This window comes from Saccostrea echinata, unplaced genomic scaffold, assembly GCF_033153115.1.
Source record: "Saccostrea echinata isolate AGI-Se365-2 ecotype Australia unplaced genomic scaffold, CSIRO_AGI_Sech_v1 ptg000004l, whole genome shotgun sequence".
NCBI classification, from domain to species: Eukaryota; Metazoa; Mollusca; class Bivalvia; order Ostreida; family Ostreidae; genus Saccostrea; species Saccostrea echinata.
This window is the reverse complement of record NW_026889753.1, coordinates 10,655,702-10,677,005: the sequence shown is the minus strand read 5'-3', so window position 1 is coordinate 10,677,005 and position 21,304 is coordinate 10,655,702. Positions and strand designations below refer to the sequence as shown.

The 21,304-nt window shown below is 34.2% G+C and overlaps 1 protein-coding gene across 7 annotated transcripts in view; it reads left to right on the top strand.

Moving 5' to 3' along the window:
• The first annotated feature begins 380 nt into the window (after window positions 1-380).
• Window positions 381-21,304, top strand: part of LOC133179165 (zinc finger CCCH domain-containing protein 13-like) — a 59,660-nt gene continuing 38,736 nt past the window's right edge. For 3 of the 7 annotated variants that reach the window (XM_061313946.1, XM_061313940.1, XM_061313939.1), the window contains exons 1-4: window positions 382-550; window positions 4,137-4,257; window positions 4,878-5,060; window positions 17,039-17,161. In XM_061313946.1, coding sequence (XP_061169930.1) covers window positions 482-550; window positions 4,137-4,257; window positions 4,878-5,060; window positions 17,039-17,161 — 496 coding nt within the window. In that variant the 5' untranslated portion in view covers window positions 382-481. Of the gene's footprint in view, window positions 551-4,136; window positions 4,258-4,877; window positions 5,061-10,759; window positions 10,937-13,407; window positions 13,845-17,038; window positions 17,162-21,304 lie in introns of those variants that run through there. The other 4 variants (XM_061313941.1, XM_061313938.1, XM_061313942.1 and 1 more) reach the window with 3 other exon arrangements.

Below are 21,304 nucleotides of genomic sequence, written 5' to 3'. Positions count from 1 at the left end.
ATAGCCTTTTAAAAGAATCTGCCTAGAGTCTAATACGATTTTATGCTGTCTCCTAGAGTACTAGACATTGTTCCTACTTTGTTACTATTAGTTAATTACTGCTTTATGTTCTCAAAAATAATAACTCATTGAGATGGTACATAAATACTGGTTTGTTTTTGTGTTGAGTATTATAGACCTCCAATATGCCTCTCAAGTTAAGCTTGGTAATTGAATTGACAACAATCAGGACCTGGTATCTAGAGCCACCAGACTATAGCTTCAGACATGAAATATTTTTTCCCCCTGATTTTGATAGTGTCTTTAATCTAGTGCATTAGTTATGATCAATACATAACTGACAAAATTCCTCATTTACCAGGGTCAGTGAATTGTGAGTGGCCAAGATGGAGGTTTGCTGAGTGAGACTAACAAGATGACCAGTGTGAATATACAGCGATAAACCCCACCATTAACTTGGTATGAGAAAGATTGAATCAAAATGGATTTATTTGGAGATGGTCCCTACAGAAATCTGGACAGAAGGAAACTTCACCCACTACTGGATCAGGTAAATATTGTCAATTTTGACATTTTAATCTTTCTGTGATATTGAATACTTATAATTTAAACATTTGATTTTGTGTTAGAAAGGGCCAGATTTCCTTTTATGAGGAGTAGATTTTGGCTCAATTTAAAAATTTTAATCGCAATATGCATATATTGTTTTTGATCTGTCTATCTATCCAACAGAAATTCAAAATTTTGGTTGTAGCCTTTGAAGTAAACAATATGGGAGACTTCATATTAGTACAAGGTCAAGGTTATGGTCAGGGGATATGTCATGACCCTGTCACAAGGTCAAGGTTACAAGTGTAAAAATATAACATTGTCATGGTTTCGTGTTTGTTTGCTATATGTCCCTTCAAGAATTTTGACTTGTGTTTTTGCTGATTGAAGGTTGAAAATTTAGATTTAAGTACCAGGGTACCTGCACTTATTGCCATTGAGCAGTGAAATTGTTAGCATGTACTGATGCAGCACTTTGGTTTATATATATGGTGTTGATTTTATGTGGAAATTTTGAATGCTTTAATTTATGTACACATATAGTATGTAATACAAATCTGTAAATGGCATGAAACACAGACCTCTGGAAATTCCAGAGGTGGGATCAACTTATACATGAATCAGTCAAGCTACAATCTGATCAGAGACTTCTAGTTCTGAACAACCATTTTAGGGGAAACATTAATTTATTTTAGCACACAGAGATAAAACCGGTTAGGGTGTTTTGAGTTGACACACAGATTAAGACAGGCCAGCTGGCTTATAAGTCTAAACCCTAAGACAATACCAGAATTAACATCACATCTAATGACTCCTTAAATTCTGTTAACTCAGTATTCCTTGGTTCCTGGGAGACCACCCATTCTTATAAATTTGATTTCAATCCCTTGACAAATTTGGATAATTGCAGCGTTTCTATTGATTGTGAGGAATTTAAGAAGTTCTCTTGAGAAAAAGGTGAGCGTGGCATGATTTGGTTACTGGCTGGTTATATCTGATGTATGTTTTAAGCCATGTTTGATCATCAAGATCTTGTGCAGGAGTTATTTGAAGTTAAAAAAGTTTTCTTATTGACTCCAGTTACAAAGGAGGTTCCTTAAACTTTTGAACCCTTTTATGAGTAAAGAATAGAGTTTCACAAGACTCAAGGATCAACTTTGATTCTTTCATTGTGACTAGAATTTTGCAGATGCCCCACCCTTCTTAAATTTTTAGAATATAAGTGGTTAATTGCTTTTATTGGATTGACCTCATAATTGGGGATATTGAGTTGATTTTTCAATGAGTATTCATAAAAGAAAGGAGAGGTTACTCAAAGAAATAAATATTTATGATAAAAATTTTCTCCTTCTGTATTGACATCACCTGCACCTTTTTTCAGATCAAAGTTTGTCCAATCTGTCAAGCACTTTCTATAGTCTGTTACATTATAATATTATTGACTTTGTTTCCAAAAACATGAGGCTAATTTTAACCCAACTTAAAAAGTATGGCCTTAATTTGGTGAAGAAGATCCAAATAAAGGGCCTTAAGCTTGTTCCTTTCAAAGGGGAGATTATCAATGAATAGTGAAAATAAGATGAGTTCATATAAGAGTCTTCTCAAGAACGCTTTGCCAGAAAAGACAAAATGTATGTGAAGCTACATTATATAGTGTGGTTTGTTCAAATCATAGTCCCTAGGGCTATAGTGGGGCCACATTAGGGGGTTAAATTTTGACTGAGGGATATGTATAGAAAAAAAAAACTTTTGAATCTTCCAATAAAGAATAGATTGACTTCAATTAGTCATATTTAATATTGAATCATCCTCATGTAGAATTGTATTGATTCAAGTAGTTCAAATCATGGCCCCAAAGGCAATGGTGGCCACAACAAGTTTTTGAAGTGGACAAGGAGGACAACAATAGGGGGCAGAAATTGTTTACTTCTGCAGGAAGGATACAATTTTTAAGCTTGACATAAAGCCTTATATAATAAATTAAAATTTAATACAGAGATGGAGGTTGAATTATCATAAGATGATGGCTACTATAATCTACATATTAATTACTAGTCAGAAAGGTTAGATGACTCAGGTGAGCATTTCAGCTCTTGGGCCTCTCATTTGACCTCTTTTTAAAGTAACAGCATGTAAATCACTAAACTTGGTATAAATATTTTGCAAGTATACAAAAAACATGAAGTAGATATAACTTTATCAGTATCATGTATTAAAAAGAGCTTGGGGCACTTAATTAGGGCCTTTTTGGCCCTGTGAATTTCTGAAAAATCAAAATGCAAAGTTTTAGTTGACAAGGAAATAATTTACGTAAAACCTTGGTGCCTGGATATCTACTGAAAATGAAGTAATTTTCTTGCTAGTCAATGCATTATGATGTCAAGAATTGCATCATTATTGTAATATCATGAATATTTTCTCAAAAATGGCCAAATGATGGTGCTTTTTTTTTCAATATTTCATATACAGCACAACCTCTGATCCAAAATGTGCAAATATATAATGAAAGAATTGTTAATTAAAAGTATAAAACACATATAAATTTTTGGATCAAGGGGTGTGCTCATATTTTAATTCTTTGCTAAAGGTTCTAAAATAAACCCATTTTCTGCAAAATTTAAGAAAATTGCAATTTCACACAACCTGTTTTCCAATACCTGAACTCTTTAAAGGAAACTTTGTTATATAACTGAAAGCACTAAGTCTCTACTTTATATTGATGTTGAAAATGGGACATGGGCTTTTAGTCAATAAATTGGGATATCTGCAGGGCCATTTTATGCACAAAGCTCTTTCTGTACAAATACCACAGCTTCTGATTGGTTAAGACATTATGGACACTCAGCTTTTGACACTCTGATAACATTATTTTACCTGCCCAATCATTTATTCACAAAATAAAGATAACCTCTTTCCTCAAACATTTTCTCATGGAGAAAATAAAAGGAGAATTTAAAGGAAAAAAAATTAATTAGCAATCTTATTTAACACTTTGATGTCCTATAGAGATGAAACAATTTTCTGTATGTGGGTAAATTGAATTCCATTAGAGCAGGTTTTCCTTGGTAGGGGAGGTTTGTCCTTGTTAGAGCTTTATCAATGAGATCAGAAACACAGAGTGGAAGAAGTCAATGACAGATTCCCTCATGTAGGCTGATTATGTAGGGGCAGATCGTGTCTGCGATACTCTGAGTCACTTAGTTTTTGTACAGCTACCTGTTTTCTGCCCCCACTCACCACTGACTGTGACACATCCAAAATATGTGCAATATCTGGCTGTTCTAGCACTGAAATATTGTGATAGGTATTCATATATTGAGTGTCCAAGTGTTAGCCTTATCCTTACATAGTGTCCCATCTAAATTACTGTAGGTTCTTGTGAGATTCAATGGTAACCATTTCTACTTTGCTATTTCATATTGATCAATAAAGGGACCTTATAATTCAGTAATTCTCCATTACGAGCTGGCTGTGATGAAGGAAACTTTTTTCAAATAGAGTTATCTCTCTTTGAATGTTTCACTAAAAGTATGTATTTATACTTCTTACTAATTAGAAAATTAATTTATGGTGTTTTATTTCATCAGGAGGAATATGAAGTGACAGATACAGACAATGCGGTCAAGGTCCACACGGACAAGCCACATCTGGTCAGTCTGGGGAGTGGACGACTCTCCACTGCGGTCACCATACTGCCACTACAAGAGGGTATTCTACTGTCTCAAAATCATACTGAATAGGGAATATTAGTATCATATGGAATGTTAAACATACAGGAGATCACCAAATTTTTGGAACACCTTATTTTAGTGAGAGAGTTAATGTATTCGGTATTTGTAATCAAGACAAAATTTTCACACAACTTATAAATTGTTATACATCTTTGATAATACAAATATGTGTGAGAATAAAATTTTCATGAGCAGATGGTCTCACATATTTACACGAAAATAAAGTTCTCACAAATAAAAAGTGATTTACAGTATTCACTCACAAGATTCACATTGCAGAATTTTATATTACATACTGAAGTCATTCCATTATAATTCATGTATTCAAATAATTTATGATCCCAATCATGCATCATAATAAAGTTTTAGGATGAACTTAAAGTACATTTTCTTTTCCAAGATTCAGGGCTGTGTGTAGTATGCCTAAGTCTGTTAAAAGAAATAATTTTAAAATGTGCAGATTTCATTCCCCTAAGGAACCTGTATTTTATAAACACAAATGAGGCACCTGTCTTTTATAATGTATATCAGATATGAGACTTTTATGCCATATATGAGATACAAGACTACTAACAGACTGACTATGTGTTTGTATAGGGAGGACAGATATTGGGACTTATGATTCACCCAGTGAGCCAGACATTATCATAAAGGGAACTGGGGTAGAGCCGGAACACTGCTATATTGACAACATCCACGGAGTAATCACACTGTATCCCCTCGCCAAGATGTGTGCTGTGGATGGGATTTTAGTCACGGAGCCTACCAGGCTTCCCCAGGGTCTGTATGCTTTAATTCATTTTAGCTGAACTGGTCATAGATCAGAATGATGAAGATGTAGGGTGCACATCCTTAAGTTGTCTGATGAAGATGTAGGGTGCACATCCTTAAGTTGTCTGTCTACCCACTTTTCTTTCCCTTCACACTTGTAGTGAACATTCTGTACATCAAATTTCAAAAATTAGCAAACAGTGGACAGTTGTAGACAACAACAAGATGCATACTGTATACACCCCCCTACCCTCAGGTCATTTTTGCCTCATCACACAAATGATTGCAAATGAATTCATGCCAATTTTAAATTTGCTCTGACTTGGTTGTGTTAATATATGGATTTCCCATGGTTTGTGGTTGGATATGATTTTTATCCAACTAGTTGTGTGTTTTCTATCCCCATGCATTGGCAACCAGGGTATAGAAAACACAAAAGAGTTGGATAAAAATCATATCCAACGACAAACCATGAGAGATTCTTTTTATCACATCTTTTAAACATAGCTTTTACATGATTTTTAACTTCTACACTGTTTTTATATATGAATCCACTTTATTTGACTTCATCACTTTAATGCAAAAGCCATTGAGACATCACAACTGTGGATATGAAAATGATATCATTTGACTGATATCCACTGTATAAATTAAGGAGTAAATGATAAAAAAATAGAGATATTAATTGTCTCTGGTGAATTTATCTCATTTTCAATTCACACAGTGACAACGAGGGTGAAAGGAGCAAAAATGAAATGGGGGCAAAAATTTCCCTGTATGTTCATGAATCAGTTTTTAATTTAAACACATGGTCAGGGGCTGACAAATGCCATTGCCCAACACCCGGGACTAGTGAATTTTGGGGAAGGGCAAGTGAATTTTTCTTAACCACTTGCCCTTGGGCAAGTGACTTTTTCAAGAAAAAAAGAACAAGTCTTAGTTTTAAGTGGAAATGGGCACTTGTAATAATATAATCATTTTTTTGTTTCCTACTTTTTATAGTTTAAGGGGGGGGGGGGGGGGGAGTAAAAATTCAGGTAGGGCAAGTGAATTTTGACCATGTACTTCCCCATGGTCAAGTACTTGAAAAATCTATTTGTCAGCCCCTGATGGTATTTCCATGGTTACTACAAATGTTCTGAATGTTTTTTCCAGAGTTAAATGCTACACATATGTCTCCCATAGTCTTCATCTTACTTGGTTATGACTTCAGGAAAAAATATTGAACGTCAGATGCTGAGTCCAAAGGTTTAAAGGACCAGTTTGTGCAGTCTGTATTGATTAAAAGAGTTATCTTTCTTGACATAAAAAAAACTATAAATATGTAGCAATGTTTTTTTATTCTTTATCTTGGATCAGGAAAATTTTTGTTTTTTGAACAGTATGTTGCATTTATCTAAAATAAAATGCTTGAGTTTGTTTTTCTGAATTCCATTGAAGCGATGGGCATGATAGCATGTTTTAAAGTAAATATAATCCCTCAATGCACAGATGTGATCTTTACTGCACCCACATGATAGGTGTTAAGTAACACAACATAAACTTCTGTTGATATATACCATAACATCAGAAAGAGGGGACCCAGGACAAGAAGATCCTAGTGATGGATAGGAGCTGGTACCAAATGACACACTAAAGAATTTGATCACAAAAACTTTAATACTTCCATATCAAAAAGGAAACTGATAAACTTGTTTCTGCTTTAATTGAGAAAGTTAAGCATTTTAATTGGTACAGGTCTGTTGTAGAACGGTTTTGTACTTAAGGCATGATACGGAGATGAAATTGATAGAAGGGAGCAGGCTTCTTTGTCAGCCACACCCTGCCTTTGGAAAACTGTTTGAAGTATGTGATATCTAAATAACAGCTGATTCTATTAATCATGTCAAGAAGGACATGACATTAGAAAGAAATTGTTTATTGAGAGTTGTACCTGCCTGCAAAGTGTCAAAGTCTTGCCTCTCTAGTCAGAGAAACTGTGCCTCAATCAATTCACAAATCTTCATTAGGATGAGCCATAGTTATATTATAAACATCTAAATAAAATCAAAGTATCTATCATAAGGACACTTGGAATAATATTTGAGGGAAGAAAAGTCGTAAACTTTGTTACATTACTGTTTGATAATTTGGAAATTTGTGAAGACTTCTACATAAAGTTGTATGTAATTCATCTTTTTATACTTCCCCCCCCCCCCCCCCCCTTTCAAAGAAGGAGGGCATATTGCTTTGCTGCAGTCTGTCGGTCCACCAACAGTTTCCGTTCATTTTCTTTGCAGAGGTTGCACATACTGAAATGAAATCTAGTATACAGATTATCATAAAAATATCTAAGGCAGGTTCTGTTTTAGGTACGATCGAGCAATTTTTGTCAGAGTTATGCCCCTTGGACTTAGAAAAATTCCAATTATTTGCAGTTTCTGTTCATTTTCTTTGCAGAGGTTGCACATACTGAAACGAAATTTGGTATACAGATTTATCATAGGGATATCTAGGTCAAGTTCTGTTTTGGGTACGATTGAGCATTTTTTGACAGAGTTATGCCCCTTGGACTTTGAAAAAGTCCAATTATTTGCATGAGTTTCCGTTCATTTTCTTTGCAAAGGTTGCACATACTGTAATGAAATTTGGTATACAGATTTATCAGAAGAATATGTAGATCAAGTTCTGTTTTGGGTAATTTTTGACAGAGTTATGCCCCTTGGACTTAGAAAAATTCCAATTATGGCGAGGGGGGGGGGGGGGGGGGCATTAGTGTTTCACAAACATCTCTTGTTCACTACAGGGTTACCTATATGGTCAGTGTTAAAGAGTTGTCCATTCCAAAGTAAATGACCAACACTGTCCAACCATCATGTGTTTTTTTTTTTCTGCTTGTTTTTTTGCAGTGTCTAGTATGTTACCCATATGAGTGTCTAAGCTTTTGCTTTTGCATCTGTTTAAAGCCAAATGTCCCATTTACTTACTCTATCCCCCCTTTAGAGACAGGGCTAGTGAAGATGAAGTTTGTTAAGGAGATTCGATCCTGAGCTTTTGAGCACATTTTGGTGTGGACCTTTAATTATAAAATTCTGCAACATTTTCAAGTTCAAACATTAAATCTGGATTCTACAATGCAAATTAAACTATATCCAATGAAAAAAACGCGATTAAATTCCATTCAAATAGGATTAAGCCTGGAACTATATTTTGTGGCAGAGGGTTTTTTAGGAGAAAATGATCAATTTTTCCCTTTGGAAATATAAACAGTACTGTCAAGTTTAGATTCCCATTTTTCCATGCTGGTTGCACACAGAGCTGTTTTTAGCAGTGAAATATTTTATGCTGGTTCTGAAATATCTATTAAATTATATCTTATGAATTCTTTTATTATATTGTGACAAATATAGTAAATATATTCTGAAAGTCCAGGAAAAAAACTAGCCAATTTTAACATAAAATGAACACTTTTCTAGTGATGTCTAAAAATTTACATCATAGACCCCCACTTTTGTTTTTCTTTTCTGAATATATAAGATAACTTTGACCAATCTTCCTAAATTCAGCAAAAGTTTAAAACTTTAAAATAATTTTCTTGCTTGTTGAATTTTTAATGCCAGAAAAATCACATTTTTAAGTGCAGAAAGGTCAAATAATTGATTATTCGAAGCAGTTTGAAACTTTTTCTTAGTCACAATTTTAAAGTGTCTTTTTTTTAAACAGGATAATAGTTCATTTTGTCCCATGATTTATTTGGATAAAAACATTGGAGGGAAAACGTCGATGATGTGATTTTTGATTAAGACACAAATTTCAGTGCAGAAAGGTCATATTAAATGTATTGTAGCGCCAAAAGAAGCATATTGACCCCCATTTTTTGTTTTGATTTTTAATTAAGCTATGTGTGTGGAAACTAAAAATATACTTGACAAAAAAAGTTTAAGACTTTAAATATCAGGATCCAACCTCATTAAGCAGCTCCATTGTTCAGTAAATTTAGGTCCTACAATGACCGAGTTTACATAGAGGTATAAATTTTGGCATTTTGCTTTGCATGTTTGGAGACAGCTAGTTTATACATAAATGCAGATTTACTTGTTGTAATGTTGATCAGATAAGCATGTATAAAATTAATTCATTATATTTTATTATAGATGTTTCAGTTTAACTTTGCCTCACTTAGTAAAAGACATATTCATAGAGGTGAATAGTGCACTGTGCTTTTATTCCTAAACGATGAAGTAAACAGATGTAAAACTGAACGAGGTCGGTAATGACTGCTCTCTGCTCAGGCCTCTGTTATCTTGGGCTCCTTGGTGTTCCTATTACCAAAATCTGTAAGAGATGTTCAGACCTATTGAGATAAATCATATTTCTTCTTTATGTTTTGTAAGGTAATGTGAGCTGTTCACAATAATCTTCTAAACTGATCATGGAGTCAAGAAAAAAGAAAATCTGGGAATTTTGCCTGCTTATAAACATATCCATTCTTTTAAAATCTCTTGACATTGAAAAGTATTTCCATGGATACAATTCAGGTTTTTTGATTTCTTTAATTATAAGTGTCATTGTTTTGTTTTCCTGCTGGCCAGCCTGGTCAATCTTCATGCACTCATTTAAAGTTTCCTGGAAGGGCATTGCTAATTACAAAAGCAGCACTCCCTATCCCATCTGTGGTGGGTTTTATTTTCCTCGCATGTTGGTCATTACAGTTCATAAGGAATTATAAATCTCTAACAATTAAAATGGAAAGAAAAATGACAGGGTAGGAACTAATCAGCCAGAGAGAAATTTTGAGATGGATAGATGGTTGAAAGATATTAAGAATGTCTTCATAAAATGTTTACCCAGATCTATACTTATTTTTGGACAATTAATTGTCATCATTTGTGGTTGTCTTAGTTATTGGACATCTTAGTTCTGGAAAAAGGAAAAAAAATAAGAATAGAACAAACTCTGCTTTTAATCTAATTAATTTGTTGTCAACCTTCTCTCTCTCTCTCTCTCTCTCTCTCTCTCTCTCTCTCTCTCTCTCTCTCTCTCTCTCTCTCTCTCTCTCTCAGAGAAAAGAAGAAAGAGGATGCATAAAAATACTTGTGGCCCAGAGATCTGTTTTTTCACTGGAGGGGAGATCTGTATTTCTAATGACCCAGCTATCTATAACCCAAGCATATAGCACTGGATGCTTATTAGAGTTCATTATTTATCTATTAGATCTCGAACCATATGGAGGGGATTAACTCAGAAATGTAAAAATCATGTTTTTGTTTCAAAAAAACATGGCACAAAATACAAATGGAATCGTGTGTCACTGATAGATTATGTTAGAGTTTCAGAGAAGTCTAATAATAGAACACAAACTGAGGTACCTGTGTGTTATTTATTGGAATTATTAATTCAGTGATAACCTTGTTGCTATAGGTGTGCTATCAAGGAGAAGCCGGATTCGGAAGGGGGTTATCTTGTGAAGGTGTATTTAACATCCCCATGGAAAAAAAATCCCCGATATCTTATGCCAAGTTAGAGAAATGTTTCAGTGATATAAAAATTGTACTGACACGAGGAAGTGCTATGTGTTTGTTTAGTGTCTAAAAAAAAACACTTAGCCCTATATTGAACTTCTGTATTTTAATATGTCTGCTGTGACTGGTGAAGTAAAAAGTAGATTGATAATGGGGAAACTTGAGATATATTTTCCTTCAACATTGTTAATTGGACATAATCCGACAATGAGATATTGACAAATTTATTGAAAAATCACCTTGGAAATTCTCGTCATTTTTCTGAAGATTCCGAGTCATAAGGAGCTTTAGTTGTATGATTGATTGGACATTAGAATAATATGGAGAAAACTCACTTCAAAGTCACAGCAAAGGCTGAAGTCTGTCATACTAATGCAGATAAAAGTAAGATTTGTAATGGTTTCTGTACATTTTTTTGAAAGAATTTTTTCATTAAGTCTTCATTTATTTCTGTTTTTTTTTTAATTATTTAATCTAAGCACTATTCAGATTAAATTAAATTGAGAAGAAGTTTTCTTGAAATGAAAATTGTTAAGATACCAGACCCTTCCAAGACATAAATGTTGTTGTGTGGGCAAAACTTTTTACCCTGAACTGATTATCTCTAATTTCTAATCTAGACTTGGAAAAAATGTAATTTATTTATTTTATTCCTGATTGGGCGTGTATACATTCAACTGCATAATACAACTTTATAATTATTGGTTCCTGCTTGTTGCAGAGTCAATGTAGTAATGTTAAAAATTCTTAATTGTTCTATCAATGTAAAAGTTGCTGATGCCCCCTTCCAAGTACCTATTAACTGCATGTAGCTTTAAATTTTGTGACAATAGATGATATTAGCTCTAGCAGCCATTTTCAAAATGACAGGGCCAGCTTCATAAACGGGGTTAGTCAAACCAGACCATTTGCCTTAATTTTCAAGATTTTACATGAAGTTAAAAAGTGTATGTTTGTATCTGGTGGAGGAGGAATTGTGAAAAGTTTGTATCTGTTGGGGAGAGAGGGTATGACCCTCCTACTACATGTAAAGGCACAGTTCTTGTTACAGGGATCAGGAACAAGACCATATAGTGATCCTTGAAAAGGGGGCCCAACAGGCTGGGGGCTGAGGGTGCAAAGCCCTTCGAATCTTTTTTAGAACAGTTTTGTAAGTTATTTTGGCTATGATTTAATGTGTGTATAATCACAATATCTACACTGTATAACAACAATACAGTTGTATCAGTCTCTGTCCTCGGAAAACAGTCCAAAACACCACTAACTCTTTACCCTGTAATTTGTAGGATTTTATTTTCAGTGGTTAAATCCTTTCTTTTGATGTTGACTTTCTGATCTTGTCCAGTTTGTTACAAACTTGCTCCTTACTATGGCATTTTCCTGGTTTACATCTAAACAGAAGGATAAATATTTCACTCAGAGGCCTTGTTGTAACAATTTCCAGGTTTTCAGTTCACTGCAAATCATAAACAACCCACCCAACCTTGGAGATTTACAGAACAACAAAGAATTGCATATTGAAAGTGTTTTGGTATAATAGTGGGCTTTCCTTATGTTTGGAACTCTTCAGCTTTTTGTTTTGTCTTGTGAAAATGAACACAAATGATTTTGCTTTAAAGTGCATTGTAGATTATCTTTGAACTTTTTGATAATTATGTTTATAGAAAAACAAAAAGGAGTCTTTTGGTCTAAATCTTTTCCTTGTGTGTTTATATATGAAACATAGAATGCAGGTACTTAGCTGTTCAAGCTTTGTCATGGTACTTTGATCAAAGTAAAGCAAATCATTTTATAGATGATTAAAGTTTCATTTCTAATTTAATTGTTAGCCTTTAGGGCTATATACAACCTCCTACAAGCAGGTTTTGTTGTTTTTTAGAATCAATGTGATATAGTAAAGTGCATTTATCACAGTGATCATTTTATTTCATTGATTTTAGTTTCTAGAAATGGGTTTCTTACAAAGTGAATTTCAAATGACACTATCGATGAATTATCATTCATGTATTCGTGTGTTAGTGTGTTTAAATGTAATTCTTGTCAATAGACAATACTATTCAGGTCTCAATTTACTCTTCCATTTGTATCTTTAAACTAGGATAATTTGATATCAACATTTTGTTTCAACAACTATGCCCCCCCCCCAATTCTAGTGAAATACAACAAATACAATTGGTCCAATCTAAGCCTTAAATTATGAATGATTTCATTAGGTCAGTGTAAGATTGAAATGGGTTAATTACCCTGGAACAGATACTTCCTCAGTAATGCTCATCTTTCACACTTTATCAGCAATAAAGCTTTCTAATCACTAAATAAACCCCGGGAGAATTTGTCCATTTCATGGGTTATCTCTGACGGATTGAGCAGGGTAGATAACTCTCTTTTCATGGCTACTGATGATGATACCTGGTTTCCTGGGCTTTACAAGTCCAGGGGATTTTTTTCCGGATGAAATTTCTCAGGGAAGACTGTTGAATCAGGTTTTGATTTCTGTCTAAAGATGTTGAAAGAAGCAAACACGTACTGGAACCTTGTTGACGTACGTGTCTTTGAAAAAGACATGAAAAGATTGTTCTGAATTCTTTCCTGATAAGTAGAAATATTTCGGGGTAGAATCTTCAGATATTTTAATCTCTGTGTTTATTGCTATTGGCAGTGGGCTAAATTCTTTCAATGTTGTGTGTGCAGATTGAAAATAAAGCAACATGCAGTTGATGGATGACTTTTAAGCTGCATGACTTATGTTATATTGATAATAACAATAAGATTGATAGAGTGCACTCTCTGTCAGAAGATATGACATAAGATGAGCCAGGCTGAACACCATATGTCTGTTCTCGGGGTGGAGTAACCATGCATGCTTTCCTCCATCTTTGTCGTGCATCTTCATGTTTTTCGTTTTCTTTCTGTTTCATCATGTTTCATAAACTTTCGATAAGAGTCTCAAAACTTGTGTTTTCATAATTTTGAGATTTGTGCCGATTTTTTTTCGTGGAAGATGTTTTTTGGCCATGGAACTCTGAGAGAGAATGTGTGTGTTAGCTGAATAATGGTGAGAGCTCATCTGTTGAATCTTCCAATAGTCTTATCTTGGAAGTTTTGTGTTGACAATCCACATATTGCGTTGTGTATAAACATTATCTGATGCATGTGGATTGAAAGAGTGAAATTTTTTAGTTTTTTGTCGAGAATTCAGGGAAATACTTTGTTGATAGAAGGATTAAGAGAAGTTTCAGTTTAAAATTCATGGAGAAAAAGAAGTCCAAGAAAACCTTATCATCTAAAACAGGTAATAATATAAACTGTTGGTCATAATTTCACCATGATTTCTTTTAAAGATGTGCAGAGTTTTTGTCTAATAATACAAAATTATTTTCAAATTATTGTGGCTGAGAAGCTTGTGTATATTTTGTATGTGAGCTATTTTTCTCTGGAATGAACATTACACGTCATTATAAGAAGTGTGAAGAAATATTTCATAAAAGGCAGTCAGTTATGAATACTGATAATAGAGCCCAGGCTCCGGGGCCATAAAACTAAGACAAGCTCACTTTTGATCTCAGTCTCACTTTTCCCAAAGGAATGAATAGTAGAAAAGTGAGATCAAATGTGAGCTCATCTAAGTTATATGGCCCTAGAGCCAGGTCTATAGGTTCCTGTGATGATCAGTTGGTTCTCCATTATAATGTATATTTTCTCTCTCATATCTTTTCATATTTCACCCATAAAGCTTCAATTGATGAAGGGTATGCATTGACTTTGAACCACGTTTCTAACTCAAATGAAGGTTAATTATTGTGTGACAATGAAATTTCTAGTCAGCAGTACACATTTTCACTTAACTTGGTCTAGTATTATTCATAATTCACAGAGTGTACTCGAAAGTTAACGGTAAGTACCGGTAGTAACCTAGCTCACAAGTAAATGGTAAGTAGTGACCTAGCTCAGGCTTATCCAAATTTCCAGCATTGCCAAGTTCATTTTCCAAGATTGTTTGAATTTTTTGTCCAAAGTGTATTCTTTCTCTTTCCTTGGTCAAATTCTTGTTGTAAACAATCCAACTTGACAAGCAGTGCTTCTGGTCTGCAAAGGAAGATCATAACAAGTTTTTAAATTACATGTATTCCAAATAGTGTTATGTATATTTTATTCAGATTTCTCTTTAACTTCCCTTTTAGAGTGATATTAAGAGGGTGCAATAAATTTGACCAAAGAGATTCTAACTTAAAGGGTCAAGGTTAACATAGATCTTTTTTTGGATTTTTTTTTTGTCCGGAGTATTTTTTTCTTCCTGTTTGTTCATACTTCACTTGGAGAATATATTAGTTGAAATGACCACTAAATCACTGATGTTTACGTGTACCTACGTTTCATTTATTTAAATTATTTCATTTTTCAAATGATTCATGATTTCCTAATTTGAACTCTGTTTTATATTCTGGAACTAGCAGAATCAAATGTGGAGATTTCTAGTTACTAGACCCATAACGAAATAGCAAGAGGGATCTTGACCTTTCTAAAGGACTGGAGAGGGTGGGGGGGGCATACTTGTGTTATTTAAAACATACTTGCCTAGACATTGACATGTACATTTTGAAACACATACAAGTTACAAAGTTAAGGCACTTCAGTCTAAATATTTGTATTAAATGTCAGATTTTCCTGATGAATCAGTTTCTGTTCTTATTGTAATGCGTAATGGTGAAATCATTTTGGTGTATTCATTGTTATTACTCATACAGAGTCATTTAGAACAGTGGTGTATGTTATATACATTTCCACAGAAGAAAGGTGCACTGGTTCTGAGTGCCTCTCATGTTAATACTTTTTGAACAAAATTTCAATGTCAGATTGTTTTATACCAAGGTCAAAAAGAGAGCTAAGTAGTTATAGAGCTGGAATAATTGTAGCATTATTCGTATGAAGTGTGAGAGTAGAGGAACGTGCACAGTAAAATTGATAAGCAGCGTTTGTCTTTCCTCATCATAAAAGAAATGACAAGATGATCAAGCATCAAAAAACACAGCCGGCAGGCTCCAACTGAGAAAACACAAAGTTTGCTGCCCATAATGATGGGACTCAAGGCAAATTAAGCCATGGCTCCTTTAAAGACAGGCAACTTCCGCTTGGATAATTGAAACCACGACTGCTCCTGGGGCAGATGATGCCGATTTGTTTAAAAAAACTTGCGCCTGTAATTTGGTAATTGTCCGCACGTGCCACCTACATCAGTAGCGTTGCTCTGAAGGTTTGTTATAAAGCTTAGAGCAGAGATATATGGCCATGAGGTCTTGAACTATTATATCCCATTGGTTTAAGAATGCTCCTCTCTCTCTCTGGAAATCTTTCACCTCAGTTATGGCAAAATTACAGATGCAAAAAATGATATGTGAATCTTTGTTTAATCGTGGTATAGAATAATTTTTTTAATGAGTGTATATTGATTGTATATTGTAATTATTACAACCCCTGGTCACTTGTAAAAATGGGATGGAAAAGGGAAAGGGAAGAAGTCTGTGCTACAAAGATTATCTATTAGTTATATATCACTAGTTTGTTTATTGGCTGGAAACTTGTTTATCTATGCCCAGTGTAAGCATAGGAGAATGCAAGTAATTTCTTTATAATGGATAATTGCTGTCACTGGCCAATTAGTTTTCTTGTGCAGCAACATCTGTATAATACTGTAGCTTGTACATGTACATTGTACACATGTTTGAAGAACAAAGTTATATACTCACTGTACAGGGGCTTGATGATCATTCATTCATACAAAGCTGCTTCTTTAAATAAAACACTGTAGAATTTTGATCTTGTATAGTTTTTGACTGTAAAATAAAAGAATTCCTGTAATCTTAAAGGTGATGAATGATTTGCCAGAATCCTAGATCTTATGGAAGATTGCTGAGTTTTAATTACATCAGAGCTAGAGTTAAACATTACAGAAATATGAAGGTGTGAGATAGCTGTCCGTTCTCCTCATCTCCTCCATATAATATACCCCCCAACTCTCAAAAGAGTGCCAAATTACTCACACATAAAAATCAATTTTTACACTTTAAACCAATCATTCTACAATTGGGTTGTACTTTAGAACTTCTTTTTCCTCATAATTTCTGATGCATGTACAGGTTCCTTTAAAAAAAAATTATGTATATCTTCCCTCTAAACATGCTGTGAAGAACATGGTGAAAGGATTTGCAAAGCACAGTCAGAAAAGTTTAAGTATGAAGACTGATTTTAAATAAATGTAGATCTAAAGTGTATAGAATTGGCCAATAGGGAGATGTGGAATAAGTTTCCATGAATAAAGTTATGGTAGTGATATTACATGTATGTACCAGTTATTTTGAATTATTAGAATTTCAGTAAAGGAACAAAAAAAAAAGAAGAAAAAAAAAACCAAAGTCCTATGAAGTGAGTAAGTTTCTGACCCTTTAAATGAAATTATATGGTGCATTAAATATAGTTTGTTTTTTGTAGGTTGTATGCTGTGTCTAGGTAGATCTAATTACTTCCGATTTAACCACCCAAAGGAGGCTAAGAAGATCAAAGAAGCCATGCCAAACTGCAGAATCTCATGTGCCCCACTGGCTTTCCTTCAAGGTAGGTTTTGAACAAAGCCTGGTAGAGTATCGTAGTCCAAGATGACAGAACTTTTCTATTAAGATTTTTCAAATAACCATTTTTTAGCTCACCTGAGCTGAAAGCTCACGTGAGCTTTTCTGATCACCTATTGTCCGTTGTCTGTCCATCCGCCCGTCTGTAAACTTTTCACATTTTCAACTTCTTCTCTGACTGAGCCACTGGGCCAATTTTAACCTAAGTTGGTACAAGCATCCTTGGGTGAAGGGGAGTTTAAATTGTTAAAATAAAGGGCCAAGCCCCATTCCAAGGGGAGATAATCAAATATCCTTGGATATCTCAAAGTATTTTTGGTCCCATCAAGTTCCAGATAACAAGGTTTGACTGTATATATAGTTGTGTACTTTTTTTTCAAATGAAACTGGTAAAAGACATTACTGGTAGTTAAAATCTAATTACAGCATATGAATGAACAAGGGAATATACAATTATAATAACCTTGCTATTTCAACAAAAGTTGTCATATTGCTTTAATTGGAGGATGCCAGTGTGTATGTTGATGACTATATAGTAACTTTAATATCTCCGACAGATTCCCTACAGTCTACTTTGAGACATTTTCATTGACAGAGGCTTATTTGTACTTTGGAGATTTGCCACAAGTTTGTTCTAACAATCTGCTGTTCTAACTGCTACTTAGTCTCATGAAGGCTCGGGATTTTTTTTTGTGTGATTCGGATCTGTGGATCAGATGTTCTGTAAGGGAGGGTGATGCATCTTTGTCAGACATTGGAAAGTTATGTAATAGTTGATATCTAGTAAGCATAAAACTATTAAATAATGGATGCCATTTAATGCAGACATGATAAAGTTTCTGATGCATGCAGTCTGCATCTTTGAGAGCCCCCGTTACCTACGGAGTGATATCAAAGTGATGTATAATAAATTAACTCTTTATCAGAATGCAGGTTTTATCAGGATGCAAGTTGTTGTCTTCCAGTGCAGTAACCATGACAGATAAAACATGACTTTAAATCTGGAAAATATGCATGTATTCCTTAATATATATAAATAAGAAAAAAGAATCAAATCTTGTAAACAGAAAACAAGCAGATTGGAATCATTTTGTCTTCAGTGAACCGAGTAAACTTGAGCTGTAATTACAGTATGACCATGCTCTTTTCTCTTGGTGTAGCTTCTGGAGCTGATAAATTTAGAGGGGTACTTCATATTCTGATTTAATTATAGCCCTTAATCTGGTTTCTTTACTGTGTTGTGTTACATATGTGTTACTGGGAGAGATCCATGCAGGGCCCTGATTAGTGTAAACTTTGTAGGAAGATCAGGCTTTATATAAAGTAGATATATCATAAAATTGTGAGTATAACTTATGTATATCTGTCAGTAAAAGGAATTTTGAAGATGTTGGAAATGTTTACACAACTGAAGAAGAACTGTTGAGTGCAGAGAGAATCAAAAATCTGTTTGTCCAGTCTGCATTACATGATAATACATGCTGAACAATGAGCTTGTACTTTTAATGGTCATTTGATATCAGCTTAACTGCTTTTATGAGTCTTTAAATGCTTTAGGCAAAATTAGTTTGGGTCGAAAGCAATAAATCCAATATTAACAATGAATAAATTTGCTACTTTAAATGGAGAAATTGCTGTCAGAAATAGGTTTATTTGTCATGGGGTTCATATTTTTTAATTGTTCTGGTACACGTCCAGGATGTTCTAACATGATTCATACACATTTCATGTCAGGTAGATATTATATAGATAATCTTTCAGTAAATGTTGTGTAGGTAGTGTCTGATCTCCTGGTGTTTTCTGTAACTGTTTTTGTCTTTCAGGTCTATTTAGTTGAGGTGAAAGGGTTAATTACTATTTGATAATGTCTGTTTCTGAGTTGGTTATGGTGGCAAGTGCCCCTCTGAAAATCTAACAGTCATCCAGAGCACTCATGGCTTAGTTTTTGCACCTTCCTAAATATTGCCAGCATGCAAGCCCTGTTCCCTGGAGCAGTGGTTAATTTACTGATGGTTTATAATTAATAGTGAAGAAAGCTCCCTTAACTGTCCACTTTGCTTTGAAGTAAGTTATGGTAGCCTTCCATCATTTTTCCTGCAACTTAGTAAAATTTTCATTGTACTTGCTGAGGACAGTTTTCTTGAAAGAATATAATTGCCTTATATTTATAACATTAGCACAGTATTGTCCAGTGAATTAGTGGAGTTTTATTGATGAGACTTATCTTTAGTGGTATTATACAGCTTATCTGATGGCCTGTCTGGTGAGGTGATGGATTAACCTGAGATGGGATCTAGCTATTCAGGGGGTGGTCTTGTGACAGATGGATCATCTAGCTCTTACCTCAGGTCTGGGTCCAGACATCTGGCTAATCACACTACAAAGCTAACTAGGTAAAGGAGGCTGGCTATATGGCCATAATTAAATATAAATTAACTGGCCAGGCTTTGTCAATGGTGAATTATGGGTCTCTGACCTCAAGTTGGCCTGAAAATTTTATAGGAGTTGTTTCCCTTTCATTATGTCTTGTACATTGTGATCATATACCAAAAAATATTCTGATATTTATCTGTTATGATGAAAAAGATGGGCATAATTGGATGTATTTTAATCGACATATACAATATACAAGGATTAATGAATTACTGTGTTCTCTGTGAGACATCAATTTTCATGACTGAGTCATTAATGGCCAAAAGGCAAACAAGTTTGTGGTCCTTGTTAATAGTAAACAATGATAAATATGTTAATCTTGCTGTGTTAAGTAAAACATTCTTCTACTAGTCTGTATATGTATCATCCTTGCTAAATGTTTGGCTTTCATACATATGTTTATACTTCAATCCGTAATTAACAGTTCAAAGCCTTTGACATCATACAAAGAACAGTAGATTCTGTAATTTTCAGTAACAAAAATTTACAAGGATTTTTTTTCTTTTAATATTTGGATTGAGGAAGATTTTTCCTAATTCAATTATTTCCAACAAGCTCTTTACTTATCAATAACTTCTGCTCAAGATGTTACAAAATCTGGGAGCCTTTGTGCTGAAATACAATTTTTCTCTTGCAAGTTTAAAGGCAGGCAGTCCTCCTTAATATCTTAGATAGTCAAGTTTGAGTAGCTCCAGGAGTAAACTTGGGTGTAGCAATATGGCATGGGGTTACTCTACCACCAAGTGGGGGTCTCTAAGAAGAAAATTCTTGATTGACAAGTTCTTTGAAGGTGAGAGTGCTATATAAGTTGGAAATTAAAGTTTAGACTGGAATTAATGTCTACTTCTTCAGTTTTCAAGATTCAATTGTTAACTACTGCAGTGTGTGATTAAAAAAGAGTAACATTTGCCATTTTAGCTTCCATTCTGAAGAAAATTTATGATTTTATAGTGTAATTTGTTAATTTTAATGAAGATCGTTAAAAGATTTTTATAAATATATGCATCAGTGTGAACATTGAAAAGCACAGCATGATATCTTTGTAGAGATCAGTATTGCTCATTTATGGATTGTTAAACCCTGGCACTCTGGAGTCAGGCTTTACAGAGTATCAAACTTTGCATTGCGCAAGCTGTAATGTCTAGCTGGAATCCTGCTTAATTCCTCAGCAAATACTTGAGAACTTGACACACTGTGAGTTGACATGTTCAGTGAATCCCAATGGTCTAGTACTAAGCAGGTTTCCACCAAGTTAGGAGTGTCGGAGTGTCATAAATCTTGATGAGAAAATAACAAATTTATAAAATGCCAACATTGATTCATGTTTGTGTTTAGCAAGTTATTGTGTGCAAAAAAGGCAGTACGTGTTAAAAGTTGTCTTTTTAATTTTCTGTTGGTATGGTCTTTAAATTAATTAGTTTCTGCACACAAGAATTTCCATTTTATTTCTGACATCCTCTCAAGGTATTCTGTCGTCTTCTACCCATAGTATTTCATGGTTTTTATCTCTTAGTTGGGTTGAAGGGATTTTATGATTTCCATGTGCACTACTACAAGGTAGAAGTTTTAAGTTGGTTATCATCTAAATTAAAGAAAAAAATGATATGGAAAAGTATTCCATTTCAAAGCTTACTGTAATAGAATGATTTGGAATAACCTCCTCTCCAGCAGGTGCTTGGTCTCATCATAATCTGCT